The sequence below is a fragment of the Primulina tabacum genome, unplaced genomic scaffold (genome assembly GCF_025594145.1).
Source record: "Primulina tabacum isolate GXHZ01 unplaced genomic scaffold, ASM2559414v2 Contig499, whole genome shotgun sequence".
Lineage (NCBI taxonomy): Eukaryota > Viridiplantae > Streptophyta > Magnoliopsida > Lamiales > Gesneriaceae > Primulina > Primulina tabacum.
Genome location: NW_027459763.1, coordinates 27820 through 44823, shown reverse-complemented (window position 1 = coordinate 44823; position 17004 = coordinate 27820). Strand labels below are relative to the sequence as shown.

Sequence of the window (17004 nt, the reverse complement as noted above, 5' to 3'; positions counted from 1 at the left end):
ACCAGAAAACAGCAAAAATCAACGAAGATTGTTTTGCGCAACCGCTTGGCACAGTTCATCCTCGTAGAATAGGGCTCTATTAGAAGCCAAGGATTTGCAGACAGGTTTCGGCAAAAAGGATGGCACCAACATTTTGAAGGAAAATGGGGATTCTTGGAAGAGAACAGCTGCAATTTGGCGCATCTCAGTGCATTTTAGACGAGAAGGGGACGAGGGCCATGCTTAGGTGCCTTGGGTGAGTGAGGACTGCCAATCCACACTCCTTTTCCACCTCCCTTGCTGCAAATGGTTCCAATATGTTTCAACATTTTTTGTTTGTAGTAGACTTCTTAAGTACAAACAGCATATTGGAACCATTTGGTTTGAGTGGTTGTAGATTCAATTTCTTGATTTTGGTTGATCGTACGCTTCTAATGCAGGTGGGTTATCACGATTCAAGGGGTTTGGTGGTTTCACCCACCCCATAATTATAATGTGTTTTTTCCTTAACATGATTTGTTCTCCCGTGGTTTTATTGTTTTAGGGTTTAGGTTTTTGCTATGTCCCGCAAATTGGGGGTTTTCAGCATATTTGGGGATTTAGAACATTTAAAGAAATTATAATTTTAGGCTATGTTTGGACCTTGGGTGACAGAGAATGTGAAGAAAACCATCATTCATACTGAGAACCCCAAGGATGCAGTTTTCATTTTCTTTGTGATTGTGTGGTGTAGGATTTTGGATGTGAATTTTGTGCTGTATAGGTTTTTGGAGTTGATTAAAGGTGATTTTTCAATCACCTTATGATTATTTTTTTCAGAAACGTCTCACGCAGCGACTACCGAATTTTAGAGGGATGTTGATCTTTAGTAGTACTTCTCTCGAATTATTCTTTATGCTAATGAAGGAGCTGTCCCTGCTATGCAGTTGGTACCATATTGGGAGCAATGACTGGAGCGCTTATTGGCCAAGAGACAGAAAGTGGATTTGTTAGAGGGGCTTCGGTTGGTGCCATATCCGGTGCTGTTTACTCCATCGAAGTCTTTGAATCATCACTTCTTTTGTGGCAGTCCGATGAATCTGGGATACAGTGTCTCCTGTATTTGGTAAGTCTTATCTATTGAATGGATTAATAATCTTGAGTCAATACTATTCAATTGCAGACGTGATAATTCTGGCATTCAATCTTCGAGATTTATAGCATGTTTAGTAATCTGATTGAGTTTGGAGCTAATAATCTGACTGTACAGATTGATGTGATAGTGAGCCTTCTAAGTGGCAGACTTGTCCGCGAGCGTATTGGTCCAGCTATGCTAAGTGCCGTGCAAAGTCAGGTATTATGCTGCTCGATTGCTTTTCTTTGAAATAGGGATGACAGTATTTTTACTTTTTTGACTTACGAAATTTTCTTCGTTAATCAGATGGGAGCTGTAGAAACAACATTGAAGACGTTCCCGACATTTTGACACTGGCGGGGCAAATGGTTTGTTAGTAGACACAGTTGAAAAGTTCCCAAAGATAAGGGTTGCAAGAGACGACATTGTTGATACTTCCGGAGAGGGAGTCTCTTGTTCTGTTTGCCTTCAGGTACTGTTCTAATTTCTTTCCCTTTTTATCTGTCTCTTGTTAGATAAACTACATCAGTGCACCTTGACTTTTGGCCTATATAGTGACATTTATGAAATTTGCGTAATTTCTATGACAAAGCAATTACGCATACGACCATCCTACATCTACACTCGTTGTGGGTATTCATTTATATCCACCTAATTTCAGAAGAGGCCATTGTAATTATTCAAGTGTTGGCCAAAGTTGAGCTCTTGTATATAGACTTCTTTTATCGACAAGTTGAACTGATTTAGAAGAATCTGTCCCATGCTTTTAAATATACGCAGGACTTTCAGCTAGGGGAGACCGTGCGAAGTTTACCTCATTGTCACCACTTGTTTCATCTACCTTGCATCGACTCTTGGCCGGTGAGACACGGTTCTTGCCCGTTGTGTAGAAGAGTATTTTGATGCTCTTTTTGTACGGCGAGAAACACCAGCTTGATGATATCCTCTTACTCGTATACGGCCTCTCTATTTGTTCAATAAATCCGTAGTTTTAGATTGGCTAGGTGCAGCTCTATGTATGTAGTTTCTGAGCAACATCTTTCGTGTTCGGTCTCTGCGCTTGATCACGATTTGTAAAGAAAATTTTGAGGTGTGGTTTGTATTCCCTCACAGATCCTACGTACACACAATGTTTGTTTGCTATTAGTATTTTCTTTATCATCACTAGTTGTGTTGTTACATGGCATTGTATCGTATCCATCTTGTATGACGTGGATAATTTGACTATTCCTATAAATCATCGTAAATTATGCAAATTAGTACAGGCGCATAATATATTTTCATTCTTATTCATTTATAAATATTGTTCCATAGTTTATTTATCAATAAAGTTCAATTTTTCTTGCTTGATTTTCACTTCATTCACAACCATGCTTTGCACTTTCTAACCATTTTAATTTTAACGCTCATCTGGTGTAACTCTTTATTCTTGTTTTTTTTAAAAAAAAAAATCTATTAAGTGTAAGTATTTTAATTATAACATCGGATTTCAGATTATCTTTTATGACAATCGAAATCACCTGTTTACCATGTAATGAAAAAAATCTCTCACAGTCCAATGGCTAACAAGAAAGTGAGCAATCAAACTACCATTTCAATTCAATCATATGAAAATTTGGAGAATTCTAAAATTGGCTACAAGTCCGTGAGAAACCTAGTATTTTTAAAGAACTTTCCTAAGCTAAAGAGATAAATGAAAGTACTTTTTTATGATATATCAATGAGAATGGAGAGTCCTCCTCCCAATCCATACATACATGATCGATAGAATACTGCGTAAGTAGGACAGTCAACTTTATACTGTTTACTTTTTGGATTTGAAAAAGAATGCATTATCATTCATTTTGCAATAATTTCTTTAAAAAAAGTATATTCATCTTATTAGCGGTTCTTTTTCTTCTTTTTTTTTTCAAGGAATCGAAAATAAAAATTAGGAGAAAATTATCTCAACTACATTTTCTGAACCAAAACAAATTAAGGCTCGGCTGAGCAAATATTTTTAGTATTTTACAAATAAAAAATAAAAGCATGTGTTTGGATAAATTTTTTGTGAAATATTTTTAAAAAGGTGTTCTACAAAGAACAATTGAGAGTTTTTTTTTTATATTTTTAGAAATAAAGGTAACGATAAAAATCGAAACATACTACTTTTTAATTATAAAAACGATTTTAAAATATATGTCCAAATGCATATTTGTTCTTAAAACTTCAAATCTTTATGGTATCGAGACGTTGAAATTATTTTTACTTTTCACAAAATATTGCATAGTTACGCAATTACTTCTGTATGAAGGTCCAAAATACATGTCATTGATAAGACCAAAACTAATTCACTCTTTTCAAAAAAAAATAATAATAATAATTCAATCTTTACAAAAAAAATTCGGTATTGTTAGCAATTTATTTGAAGTTATACTAAAGTAAAATTTTAAATATTTAGTCGATCAAAACTCAAAATGTAACAAGTTAATAGATCGAAAAGTTTATTTTTTCCCTACAAAAAAAATGACCGATTTCAAACTTTAAAATCTTTCTTGATTCAAATTTCAGTTCCATACCTGAAATATGAACTAAGAACCACCGTGAAATCCAAAACAAACGTGTTTAGCAAGGGCAATATAGGTATTTCGCGAGAGATACACGACAAAAGACCCAAACAATTCATCCATGCACGATGATAGAAGAACATGCTACCCCTCAACTCATTCCCCTCTCTACTCTTGAATAGTCCCAACATTTAACAATTCTTAAATCTCAAAGCCGACAGCCAAAATGGGTTTCATTACAGGAAACGGAAAAAACCTCTATCTCGAATCGTCGTGAAAAAACTTTTCCAACGATCATCATCCGATCACGAAAGCGATTCTAGTATTGTGATTGTGCACAACAACAACAAAAGGAAGATTCAGCAATGAATAAGCAACATCTTGTATGAAGAGACTATGGGTACAGATTTCTTGTCAAGAGAAGATATGGTTGTCTTACTTATTCGCGCGCAAACATATATATATAGAGAGAATTTTGTTAGAAAAGACGAAAATGATCTTGTAAGTTGGCTTGAATTGAAATTTGATTATTTTATGAGTCAAAATTTGTTCTTAATGTAATAACTTGTCTTCCTTTGTATCTCATAACATAGTATTGAATATTATCCATACGTTTGAAAACATGGCAGCACTCAGGCGAAAAAATGATTCCAAATACGGACAATGACAAATTATTTTAGTAATTCCTACTTTAATAAACAGATAATCAAAATCTATTTTGGTCAGACTTATTGGACAAACATGCCCTAAACCATATATTACTTATGATAACATAATGCATGTTTGCATATATTTATACAGGCTAGAAAGGCATTCAGAAAAGTCTGGTGAAGTTGCAAGCCCTCGTTCGAGGGGTTATCGTCCGAAGACAAGCACGCTTAGCCTTGCAATGCATGCACGCACGCACGCACTTGCCCAGTGCACCTCACTGTTCCCGCTCGAAAGCTTCTGTTAAACGACTAGTCGAATATAGCCTAAATGGGAGCAATTCATGGTATTTTTCGATTTCAAGAAAATTCAATGTTAAGTGTTGTACAATTATTCCAAGGAAATGGGAATCATGATGGCTGCGGATCAACTTTTGAAAACTAGATAGATATCGAGCACGTAATTAAACAAGAATAAATGTTATAAAATATTTTGAAATATATTTGTACAGATGGATTTATTTATATATTTCGAGCATGTTTTAGTTTGATATTGAGCTTGAATAATGTTGGAGCTTGTTTTAGTTTGATATTTCGGAGTATATATCACCAAATAAATCATTTACTCTTGCTAATATACTATCCTCCAAAAATTAGATTTACTAGTGTTGATCCATATATATATAATTTCAAAAATATCATACTCGGCTCAAACCAAAACGTACGTAGTAAACTAATTTTGAGTATGATTCAAACTATTTTCACCGTAACAATTTATATTATAACAAAAAATATATTATTTAATGCTCGTGGCCACACATTAATCGCTATGTGGGTTAGATGAAATATTTTCTTTAGTCTTACTTTATAGATTTCAAATATATTTTATTGAAAATATCTATAATTTTCGCAGTGATAAAGATGCAATTAGTAAAAATAAATCACATAAAAACCAACAGAAATATTCATATCCAATATTTCAATATAATATAAGATGTTTCTGGGGAAAAAAAATAAAAAAAAAGAGAGGCAATAGACTCTGGACAATCACGAATCCAACTAAATTACCAACGACTATAAGAAATAAGTGGAAGTAAACCAATATCTTCCGACGGTGGCTAAAATATAGCTAGAAATTGTGTTAGTCTTTTTATCATGTATATGCAGATTAGAAATATTGAGAGATTGAGGACTTGATCCTGTAGAATACAGGATAGTTGGCATTATCCATTTCTCCAGTAACCCTTCCTACTCACCTATTCTACCTGCAAGAGTAAGAAAAAAAATCGCCTAGATGAGTTAGAGACCACCACAAACTCTGAAAAGCAGCCTAAAATATAGAGTTGTTGTGTGTCAAAGTCCCCACCTATGATAATAGTATCGCTAGAAACTACGTGTTTGTCTTTTCATCATGTATATGCAGACTAGAAATATGTGAGAGAATGAGGACTTGATCCGGTAGGAAACATGATGGTTGGAATTATCCATTTTCTCCAGTTACCCTTCCTCCTCACCTTTCCTCCCTGCAAGAGTAAGAAAAAAATCGCCTAGATAAGTTAGAAAGCACCGATGCTCTATCTAAAGTGCATGTTGTGGGATGAAATGTCTACAAAATACCCAAAGGATATATAGATATATAGAACAAGACGGATGAGAAAGCTGAAAAGGGGATATTAACAGATTTTGCTCATAAGTTAATCTAATTTTTGGAGGATAGTATATAATGGATAAATACTAGTAAATCTAATTTTTGGAGGATAGTATATTAGCAAGAGTATATGATTTATTTGGGTGATATATTCTCCGAAATATCAAACTAAAACATGCTCCCACATTATTCTTATACTCAAAAATATCAAACTAAAACATGCTCGAAATATATAAATAAATCCATCTGTATAAATATATTTCAAAATATTTTATAACATTTTATTCTTGTTTAATTATGTGCTCGATATCTATCTAGTTTTCAAAAGTTGATCCGCAGCCAGCATGATTCCCATTTCCTTGGCATAATTGTACAACACTTAACATTGAATTATCTAGAAATCGAAAAATACCATGGATTGCCCCAATTTAGGCTATCTTCGATTAGTTTCAATTTGAGTAAAAAATAAAAAACATATAATACATAAATTACATTTGAATTAATACAAAAATTAAATAAATTCAAAATTGAATTAAATGAATTGATATAATCAATGCAAACAATAATTAAAGTGATCATTTATTACAGTACACACACATATAATTAATTTTGATATCCTGCACACCTACCGTACACACTTTTGTGAGCACCGACGAGGTGTCACTCATCTATTGGATGTGATGAAATATAGAAAAATTACACATCGAATGGATGAGTGACACCTCATCGGTGCTCACAGAGGTGTGCACGTAGGTGTGCAGGATATCAAAATTATATATATATATATATATATATATAACATTGTAATCATTTGTGTTTAAAATTTATTTATACAGTTTGTAATAAAAATTAAATATATCATAGTAACACAAATCATATCACAAATTAAATTGATTGATATAATCAATGTAAAAATTTTTAATTTAGTTTATATTTTCAATAAAGTTTAGTTTCAATTTGAATAAAAAATATATAATATATAAATTATATTTGAATTAATATAAAAATGAATTAAATTCAAATTTGAACTAAATGAATTGATATAATCAATACAAACAATAATTGAAATTATCATTTATTGTAGTACATATATTTCAATATTAATGATATATCTTTTCTTTTTTAGAAATAACATTTTGACGGAAAATTAATATTTTTGGCAAAATATTAGAGTACTTGGTAAAAGGACATCGTAAAATGCACAATTGTATTTTAAAAAAACCACTAAAGAACCAGTTGTTTCCTCGTTCAATGATTTTACTTCTTAACCTATATTGCTCATTAAAGAAATTGAGGACTTGATCATGTAGAATACAAGAAGGTTGGCATTATCCATTTTCTCCAATTACCCTTCCTCCTCACCTTTTCTCCCTGCAAGAGTAAGAAAAAAAATCGCCTAGATGAGTTAGAAACCACCAATACTCTATCTAAAGTGCATGTCGTGGGATGAAATGTCTACAAAATACCCAAAGGATAACAAGTCTATAGATATATAGAACAAGTCGCATGAGAAAGCTGAAAAGGGGATATTAACAGATTTTGCTCATAAGTTAATCGCATATTCACTTGTTTTTTTCAGTAAAATTTTGGACTACACTACTAGTAAAAGATTTACTATAAGAAAAGTGGTATTGCGAAGATCAATATGCGATACATTTCACCTGTATTTCCACCACATTCGAAGCTCGCAAAGCATCCAATATAAGTTGGACATTGTCTGTCAGCTCCCTAATCTGAAAAATTGAGAATGTATAATATTAGTATTCATAGTTAAGTCTCATCGTAATAGGTGGCAAATCATTTAAAAAGTTTGATATGATCAGCCATAAAATATCCAGCTGCCTCTGTGACTATGATAAGAGGTTAAATGGCAGCACTAACAGTCGATTGGGTGTTTCAAATCATGGCAGGCAAGATTTTCAGCCAGAGATGATTTTGATCCGATCAGGCATCTCCAAATTCCACTCCAAAGACAACTTACATGAATAACTAACCCGTCCAAGCTACTTCATTCTCAAAATAGTATCATTGTTTCCATATCAATATAAATCTTCTGATAAACTCAAGCGTATTACAGTTAGATATCAATTGTCATTTTATTTCATCCAAGAATAATCTAACAAAACCGAAACATTTCAAAATTCTTAACCTATATTGCTCACTAAATTCCAATTAAAGAATCAAGCTTTTGATATTTTCAACTTTCTGATCTAGAGCCTCAAAATTTCTCTTCTATGTACCAACAATCAAAAAAGAATCGCAAGTTTAAGTTTAGATAAAATGGATAAAGAAATAAGCATAAGCAGGAAATTTTTCATTAATTTGACCGACTTACTTTCTTAAAGTTTGCTATTAAGTTTATGGGAACCCATCCATCCACATCCATTTTCTGGCGCAAATATGTGTCCTTCACCAAATTATCATCACTGCAAGATACATGTGAAAATCCAAGCGTTGATACCATGCGCAAATAGACAGCAATGAGCGGATGAATCATTTAGTATGCATAACAAAAATAACATACCAAAAATAATAATCTATCTGTTTCACCAATTTTGGAAGGCAAGTGAGGATCAGGTATGGGAGACGACATTGGTGCATATGGAAACATAGGCATGTGCCCGGGTGAACCTGGGTGGGGTCCAAGAGCAAAATACGTAAAGATGAAGCATCTGCAAATTGAAACAAAATATAATTAGCACGCAAGATAATCTACAGAAGCAAGTATCTCAAAGCAGCAAACCCACCATTGTAGAACACTGGGGGACCATAGGGCCGCGCACCCACAGGGGGAGGTGGAGGAATAAAAGGAGCACTTGAAACTGGACCACGTATGAAGGGCCGAGAGGCGACACTCTGCTGGGGTGCAAGGTTTACTCTGCTGCCAAAAGATTGATGGTTATAGCTCCAATCATCAATCCAACGTCCTGGTATCGTTTGCTACCATGGCCATGATTAGAAGAACCATTCCCTTGAAGTTGCGGTCCACTGTTGTTCCTTCTAAAAGGACCACGCGGATGGTGTGGCTCATGCCCACTGTGAGATCCTCCTCTCTGTCCAACATCCCAACGTGTGTTGTCCCTAGGAGATACCCCCGAAGAGATGCTGGACTTCACTGGCTTAAAAGGAGACGCTTCAACCACAGAACTGTGTGAATTTGGTTGCTTGAGAAAAGCTGCCGTTGGCTGTTATGTTTCTGTGACTTGTCCTGTCACCACCTAGCTCGGAGAACACTGGCGGATAGGAGATTCATGTTCGAAGCTGAATTTGTTGCTACTTCCTGTGAAGACCAAGAGTCAACTGACGTCCCCTATTATTCACAAAAGAAAATTTCGTAAGGAAAGCAGTCTAACTTGTACGAAAACTTGATCATCGAGTTCATAATAGCACTAGAAGCATATATAATAAAACCCAAGCAACTAAGAACATCAGATAAATTGAACAGGTAGATTAACAGGGCCAAAATATAGAGAACAACAATGACAGAAATAATAAACCTGTGACAGAATGATTGGTTCGTGAGAGAGTTCTTCAAGGAATCAGTCGAACTCGAAGAAGCCTTCGTGGAAGCACGAGCCTGATTTGGAGAAATCAGGCCAAGATGCTGTCCCCATCAAAGCACCAACCTGCGGAGCAACACCATTAGCAGGATTGTTCCAAACACACTTCTTGGTTACACCAACATTCTCACTTCCCTCAGCCTGACCATCCTCGGCCAAGAACTAGCAGGTGGTGCGATTAATTGGTTTAGGAAAATTTCAGAAGGCAAAACGTGCTTCTGATCAGAGATACTCGAACATGAACAAGGCGACGCGAGCCGTGAATGGCGATCAATAACAGAATTTACAGATTGAACAGAGGCGGAGGAGTCAGAAGCAGTAGCCATTGCAGAAAACAAAAAATAGGTCAGGCAACTGAACATCAAACCCACCAACCACAATCGAATCGATTAAAGAAAACCCAAAAATTCCCACTCGAAATCGAAATCGCCTATCTCCGCCCGTTTTCTTGTTCGGAAGCAAATAAAAGTGCAGTGTTCTAGTCTCCCCGCATATATATAGAGCAATGAAGCGGGGAATTAGTTTCCTACGACAAATATAATTACAGCTCGGATTTAATTAGGATATACGTATTTAGTATCAAGATAAAAGATAAAGGTTAATTTTATTTATTTATATATCGGAACAAATAATATTTTATATCTCGCAAAAAAAAAACAAAGAAGTAAAATAATCGATATTTAAAATCCGATATCTTTTATTTATAAAAACAAAGCCTATGTTTTTAAAAATCGAAAAATCTTTAATGATTTATAAGGTGATTTATATCAAGTTTTACTTTTAAAATTTTGACATATGGTGATGATATAATTTATCTCCAAATTATCATTAAGAAGATCTTATCTTTGTATTTCAAATTGTTTCACATTAACTTTTTGCTAGAAAATTTTGATAGAATTAAATAAAACTCAACTACAAGATTAGATAGAAAACAAAAACTTACTCTAAAATTACTAAAAAAATAAATAATCTAAATAAGAATAAAATATTTACTATTGTCATATTAATTTTTACCTAAAAAATAGCCGATTTATCTTTAATACCATACTTTAAATAAATAATAATTAATGTATAACATAACTATACTTTCAAAAATATAGATAAGGATTGGATGTTCAAAATTTGAAAATATGGTGAGAATAAGAACATGAGTGTTACTTCTGTTCTTAGATAATATAGAGATTATAATTTGCTTTAATCATTCTAAATCAATTGACAAAATATTCTTTTAATTAAATAAAAATCATGATAGAAATCTACGTTAAACTAAATAGATTTTTTTGTCAATTGACATGTAATAATTGTTCTAAATAATTTATGTACTAATTGATTCAAGCCCAAAAAATATTAGAAAAAATTGGCTCTACAAGTATTTGTCACTAGTTCAACCATAAGAATATTATTATGGTCTGATTCATCTATGCACTGCTATCTAGAATATAGAGGTGATTTCAACATGTTCAAGAGTTGATTTTTGTCGTATAAGATTATTCATGGTACACACGTAGCATTTTGTTCTAAATATCACTTATTTTTTTGTGTTCCTGTTGATGATTGTATCTAATATTATTCCATCACATCTCATGCACATGTAAACGCCACAACATAACGAACTCTTATATCAACTAACAAATACTTCGTATTTGCTCTTATTTTATGAAAATGGCAAAACCGATTTTTTATAAGAGTGCATTTTATGTCATTATAAACTCATTTAAGTGTTCAATTTTCTATACAAGAAGAAATATCAAAGACATGTTTTCAGAAGTCCTCAATAAGCTCATCCATTTAAAAATTTAGTGGTGGTAATATTTTTATTAAATATTGTATATTTGTCCCGGAATCATGAAATACAAACCTAAAGCTTTTTGATTATTAATCTAACAAATCAAGTGAGATACACTATCAAAACTTAATAAATTACATTTTTCTCCTCTTATTTCTAGTGTTAAGTTATTTATTGAATAAAGAGTGAGTCTTATGTGAGACCGTCTCACGGATCTTAATCTGTGAGACGGGTCAACCCTACTCATATTCACAATAAAAGTAATACTTTTAGCATAAAAAGTAATACTTTTTCATGGATGACCCAAATAGAGATCCGTCTCACAAAATACGACCCATGAGACCGTCTCACACAAGTTTTTGCCTTGAATAAAAAATTTATTTTAGAATGTTGTACGTTAGATGTCGATCCTGATATTTAATATATATCATTATTATTTAATTTGATTTAAACTTTAAAAAATATAAAGATATATTTTTATTTTGAAAAAAATAATTTATTTGTATATATTTTAATAAAATAATAAAAACTAAATTTTAATGTTGGTTATGCTTATCAATAATATTTTTATTTTTATTATATTTAATTTTATGATATTTACACATATTAATTCAAAGATTATTAATATCGTCATTATTAACATTATTATTATTATTATCTAATATTATGTATTGCTTTGAGCACAACAAATAAGTAAACTTAACAAGGGTATAATATTAATTTATTAATACGCAAAAAACTTGTGTGAGACGGTCTCACGGGTCGTATTTGTGAGACGGATCTCTTATTTGGGTTACCCATGAAAAAGTATTACTTTTTATGCTAAGAGTATTACTTTTTATTGTGAATATGGGTAGAGTTGACCCGTCTCACGGATTATGATCCGTGGGACGGTCTCACATGAGACTCACTCAATATTTAAAAGCTAATCACATATTCAAAATGTTGAACCAAACAATCTTAATAGTATCACATAATGTTTGATTATCTATAGCATAATTAATCATTTATTTATCTCATCACTTGTACCAAACACACCCTAATAGAATAAGAAAACATGAAATTAAATAAATATTTTAAAGATTCGTCTTGTCTTATTAACCAGTTGAAATCGACTACTGTGTTAGATCTATTGTCCCTACTAATGCACTAGCACATTATAATCGGTTGGGAGAATTCAGAATCGATTGGGCAATATCTTTGTTAGATGACTTCCGAAGAAGTTTTTTGTTTGAAAACCTCTTTCTCCAAATCCACTAAGATTGGACGTTGATGCAGGATTTGATGTATCCTGGAACCAGTTCGACGTTGGTGTAGTAGTTGGTGATCCACAGGGTGTTTTAGACTGTTCAAACAGTAATTCAACCGACGGTCAAGATGATATTTAAGTTCTAGAAGTTCAACCACTTATTGATTCGGCGGATTTCCTATGACAACAGAATCTTTAGGCCCCAAAATTCACAAGCACCTAAACTGACTAGAAAAATCATGATAGAAATCTACTCCAAATCTCCAGAAACTATACCAAAAGCAATCATGCCAATGTTCTAGCTATACACATATATGGAACAAAAATAATACCAGAAAACAGCAAAAATCAACGAAGATTGTTTTGCGCAACCGCTTGGCACAGTTCATCCTCGTAGAATAGGGCTCTATTAGAAGCCAAGGATTTGCAGACAGGTTTCGGCAAAAAGGATGGCACCAAACATTTTGAAGAAAATGGGGATTCTTGGAAGAGAACAGCTGCAATTTGGCGCATCTCAGTGCATTTTAGACGAGAAGGGGGACGAGGGCCATGCTTAGGTGCCTTGGGTGAGTGAGGACTGCCAATCCACACTCCTTTTCCACCTCCCTTGCTGCAAATGGTTCCAATATGTTTCAACATTTTTTGTTTGTAGTAGACTTCTTAAGTACAAACAGCATATTGGAACCATTTGGTTTGAGTGGTTGTAGATTCAATTTCTTGATTTTGGTTTGATCGTACGCTTCTAATGCAGGTGGGTTATCACGATTCAAGGGGTTTGGTGGTTTCACCCACCCCATAATTATAATGTGTTTTTTCCTTAACATTGATTTGTTCTCCCGTGGTTTTTATTGTTTTAGGGTTTAGGTTTTTGCTATGTCCCGCAAATTGGGGGTTTTCAGCATATTTGGGGATTTAGAACATTTAAAGAAATTATAATTTTAGGCTATGTTTGGACCTTGGGTGACAGAGAATGTGAAGAAAACCATCATTCATACTGAGAACCCCAAGGATGCAGTTTTCATTTTCTTTGTGATTGTGTGGTGTAGGATTTTGGATGTGAATTTTGTGCTGTATAGGTTTTTGGAGTTGATTAAAGGTGATTTTTCAATCACCTTATGATTATTTTTTTCAGAAACGTCTCACGCAGCGACTACCGAATTTTAGAGGGATGTTGATCTTTAGTAGTACTTTCTCTCGAATTATTCTTTATGCTAATGAAGGAGCTGTCCCTGCTATGCAGTTGGTACCATATTGGGAGCAATGACTGGAGCGCTTATTGGCCAAGAGACAGAAAGTGGATTTGTTAGAGGGGCTTCGGTTGGTGCCATATCCGGTGCTGTTTACTCCATCGAAGTCTTTGAATCATCACTTCTTTTGTGGCAGTCCGATGAATCTGGGATACAGTGTCTCCTGTATTTGGTAAGTCTTATCTATTGAATGGATTAATAATCTTGAGTCAATACTATTCAATTGCAGACGTGATAATTCTGGCATTCAATCTTCGAGATTTATAGCATGTTTAGTAATCTGATTGAGTTTGGAGCTAATAATCTGACTGTACAGATTGATGTGATAGTGAGCCTTCTAAGTGGCAGACTTGTCCGCGAGCGTATTGGTCCAGCTATGCTAAGTGCCGTGCAAAGTCAGGTATTATGCTGCTCGATTGCTTTTCTTTGAAATAGGGATGACAGTATTTTTACTTTTTTGACTTACGAAATTTTCTTCGTTAATCAGATGGGAGCTGTAGAAACAACATTTGAAGACGTTCCCGACATTTTGACACTGGCGGGGCAAATGGTTTGTTAGTAGACACAGTTGAAAAGTTCCCAAAGATAAGGGTTGCAAGAGACGACATTGTTGATACTTCCGGAGAGGGAGTCTCTTGTTCTGTTTGCCTTCAGGTACTGTTCTAATTTCTTTCCCTTTTTATCTGTCTCTTGTTAGATAAACTACATCAGTGCACCTTGACTTTGGCCTATATAGTGACATTTATGAAATTTGCGTAATTTCTATGACAAAGCAATTACGCATACGACACATCCTACATCTACACTCGTTGTGGGTATTCATTTATATCCACCTAATTTCAGAAGAGGCCATTGTAATTATTCAAGTGTTGGCCAAAGTTTGAGCTCTTTGTATATAGACTTCTTTTATCGACAAGTTGAACTGATTTAGAAGAATCTGTCCCATGCTTTTAAATATACGCAGGACTTTCAGCTAGGGGAGACCGTGCGAAGTTTACCTCATTGTCACCACTTGTTTCATCTACCTTGCATCGACTCTTGGCCGGTGAGACACGGTTCTTGCCCGTTGTGTAGAAGAGTATTTTGATGCTCTTTTTGTACGGCGAGAAACACCAGCTTGATGAATCCTCTTACTCGTATACGGCCTCTCTATTTGTTCAATAAATCCGTAGTTTTAGATTGGCTAGGTGCAGCTCTATGTATGTAGTTTCTGAGCAACATCTTTCGTGTTCGGTCTCCTGCGCTTGATCACGATTTTGTAAAGAAAATTTTGAGGTGTGGTTTGTATTCCCTCACAGATCCTACGTACACACAATGTTTGTTTGCTATTAGTATTTTCTTTATCATCACTAGTTGTGTTGTTACATGGCATTGTATCGTATCCATCTTGTATGACGTGGATAATTTGACTATTCCTATAAATCATCGTAAATTATGCAAATTAGTACAGGCGCATAATATATTTTCATTCTTATTCATTTATAAATATTGTTCCATAGTTTATTTATCAATAAAGTTCAATTTTTCTTGCTTGATTTTCACTTCATTCACAACCATGCTTTGCACTTTCTAACCATTTTAATTTTAACGCTCATCTGGTGTAACTCTTTATTCTTGTTTTTTTTAAAAAAAAAAATCTATTAAGTGTAAGTATTTTAATTTATAACATCGGATTTCAGATTATCTTTTATGACAATCGAAATCACCTGTTTACCATGTAATGAAAAAAATCTCTCACAGTCCAATGGCTAACAAGAAAGTGAGCAATCAAACTACCATTTCAATTCAATCATATGAAAAATTTGAGAATTCTAAAATTGCCTACAGTCCGTGAGAAACCTAGTATTTTTAAAGAACTTTCCTAAGCTAAAGAGATAAAATGAAAGTACTTTTTTATGATATATCAATGAGAATGGAGAGTCCTCCTCCCAATCCATACATACATGATCGATAGAATACTGCGTAAGTAGGACAGTCAACTTTATACTGTTTACTTTTTGGATTTGAAAAAGAATGCATTATCATTCATTTTGCAATAATTTCTTTAAAAAAAGTATATTCATCTTATTAGCGGTTCTTTTTCTTCTTTTTTTTTTTCAAGGAATCGAAAATAAAAATTAGGAGAAAATTATCTCAACTACATTTTCTGAACCAAAACAAATTAAGGCTCGGCTGAGCAAATATTTTTAGTATTTTACAAATAAAAAATAAAAGCATGTGTTTGGATAAATTTTTTGTGAAATATTTTTAAAAAGGTGTTCTACAAAGAACAATTGAGAGTTTTTTTTTTATATTTTTAGAAATAAAGGTAACGATAAAAATCGAAACATACTACTTTTTAATTATAAAACGATTTTAAAATATATGTCCAAATGCATATTTGTTCTTAAACAACTTCAAATCTTTATGGTATCGAGACGTTGAAATTATTTTTACTTTTCACAAAATATTGCATAGTTACGCAATTACTTCTGTATGAAGGTCCAAAATACATGTCATTGATAAGACCAAAACTAATTCAATCTTTTCAAAAAAAAATAATAATAATAATTCAATCTTTACAAAAAAAAATTCGGTATTGTTAGCAATTTATTTGAAGTTATACTAAAGTAAAATTTTAACTATTTAGTCGATCAAAACTCAAAATGTAACAAGTTAATAGATCGAAAAGTTTATTTTTTTCCCTACAAAAAAAATGACCGATTTCAAACTTTAAAATCTTTCTTGATTCAAATTTCAGTTCCATACCTGAAATATGAACTAAGAACCACCGTGAAATCCAAAACAAACGTGTTTAGCAAGGGCAATATAGGTATTTCGCGAGAGATACACGACAAAAGACCCAACAATTCATCCATGCACGATGATAGAAGAACATGCTACCCACTCAACTCATTCCCCTCTCTACTCTTGAATAGTCCCAACATTTAACAATTCTTAATCTCAAAGCGACAGCCAAATGGGTTTCATTACAGGAAACGGAAAAAAACCTCTATCTCGAATCGTCGTGAAAAAAACTTTTCCACGTCATCATCCGATCACGAAACGCGTTCTAGTATTGTGATTGTGCACAACAACAACAAAAGGAAGATTCAGCAATGAAAAAGCAACATCTTGTATGAAGGGACTATGGGTACAGATTTCTTGTCAAGAGAAGATATGGTTGTCTTACTTACTTCGCGCGCAAACATATATAGATATAGAGAGAATTTTGTTAGAGAAAGACGA

At 33.5% G+C, this 17004-nt stretch overlaps 2 protein-coding genes and 1 pseudogene across 2 annotated transcripts; 1 reads left to right on the top strand and 2 right to left on the bottom strand.

The window, feature by feature from the left end:
* Positions 1–7236: 7236 nt before the first annotated feature.
* Positions 7237–9820, bottom strand: LOC142534411 (uncharacterized). Its single transcript, XM_075641282.1, has 7 exons — positions 9707–9820; positions 9508–9656; positions 8812–9081; positions 8459–8606; positions 8270–8341; positions 7596–7667; positions 7237–7305 (listed from the first exon to the last, which is right to left on the bottom strand). Exons 1-7 carry the CDS (start codon positions 9818–9820, stop codon positions 7237–7239), a joined length of 894 nt encoding a protein of 297 aa, XP_075497397.1.
* Positions 9821–12877: 3057 nt separating this feature from the next.
* Positions 12878–13326, bottom strand: LOC142534410 (F-box protein At4g35930-like). Its single transcript, XM_075641281.1, has 2 exons — positions 13202–13326; positions 12878–13139 (listed from the first exon to the last, which is right to left on the bottom strand). Exons 1-2 carry the CDS (start codon positions 13324–13326, stop codon positions 12878–12880), a joined length of 387 nt encoding a protein of 128 aa, XP_075497396.1.
* Positions 13327–13474: 148 nt separating this feature from the next.
* On the top strand, positions 13475–14863 carry LOC142534409 (NEP1-interacting protein-like 1; annotated as a pseudogene).
* The last annotated feature ends 2141 nt before the right edge of the window (positions 14864–17004 follow it).

Excerpts from the sequence above, each read along its gene's own strand:
- LOC142534411 (XM_075641282.1), bottom strand. The coding sequence starts at position 9,820 with ATGGCTACTGCTTCTGACTCCTCCGCCTCTGTTCAATCTGTAAATTCT. Across the intron at positions 9,082-9,507 it reads GATTTCTCCAAATCAGGCTC|TTCTGTGGTTGAAGCGTCTC; the intron begins GTGCTTCCACGA and ends AAATTCACACAG. Across the intron at positions 7,668-8,269 it reads TAATAGCAAACTTTAAGAAA|ATTAGGGAGCTGACAGACAA; the intron begins GTAAGTCGGTCA and ends TCAATTTTTCAG.
- LOC142534410 (XM_075641281.1), bottom strand. The coding sequence starts at position 13,326 with ATGGGGTGGGTGAAACCACCAAACCCCTTGAATCGTGATAACCCACCT. Across the intron at positions 13,140-13,201 it reads CCAAATGGTTCCAATATGCT|CAAGGGAGGTGGAAAAGGAG; the intron begins GTTTGTACTTAA and ends AACCATTTGCAG.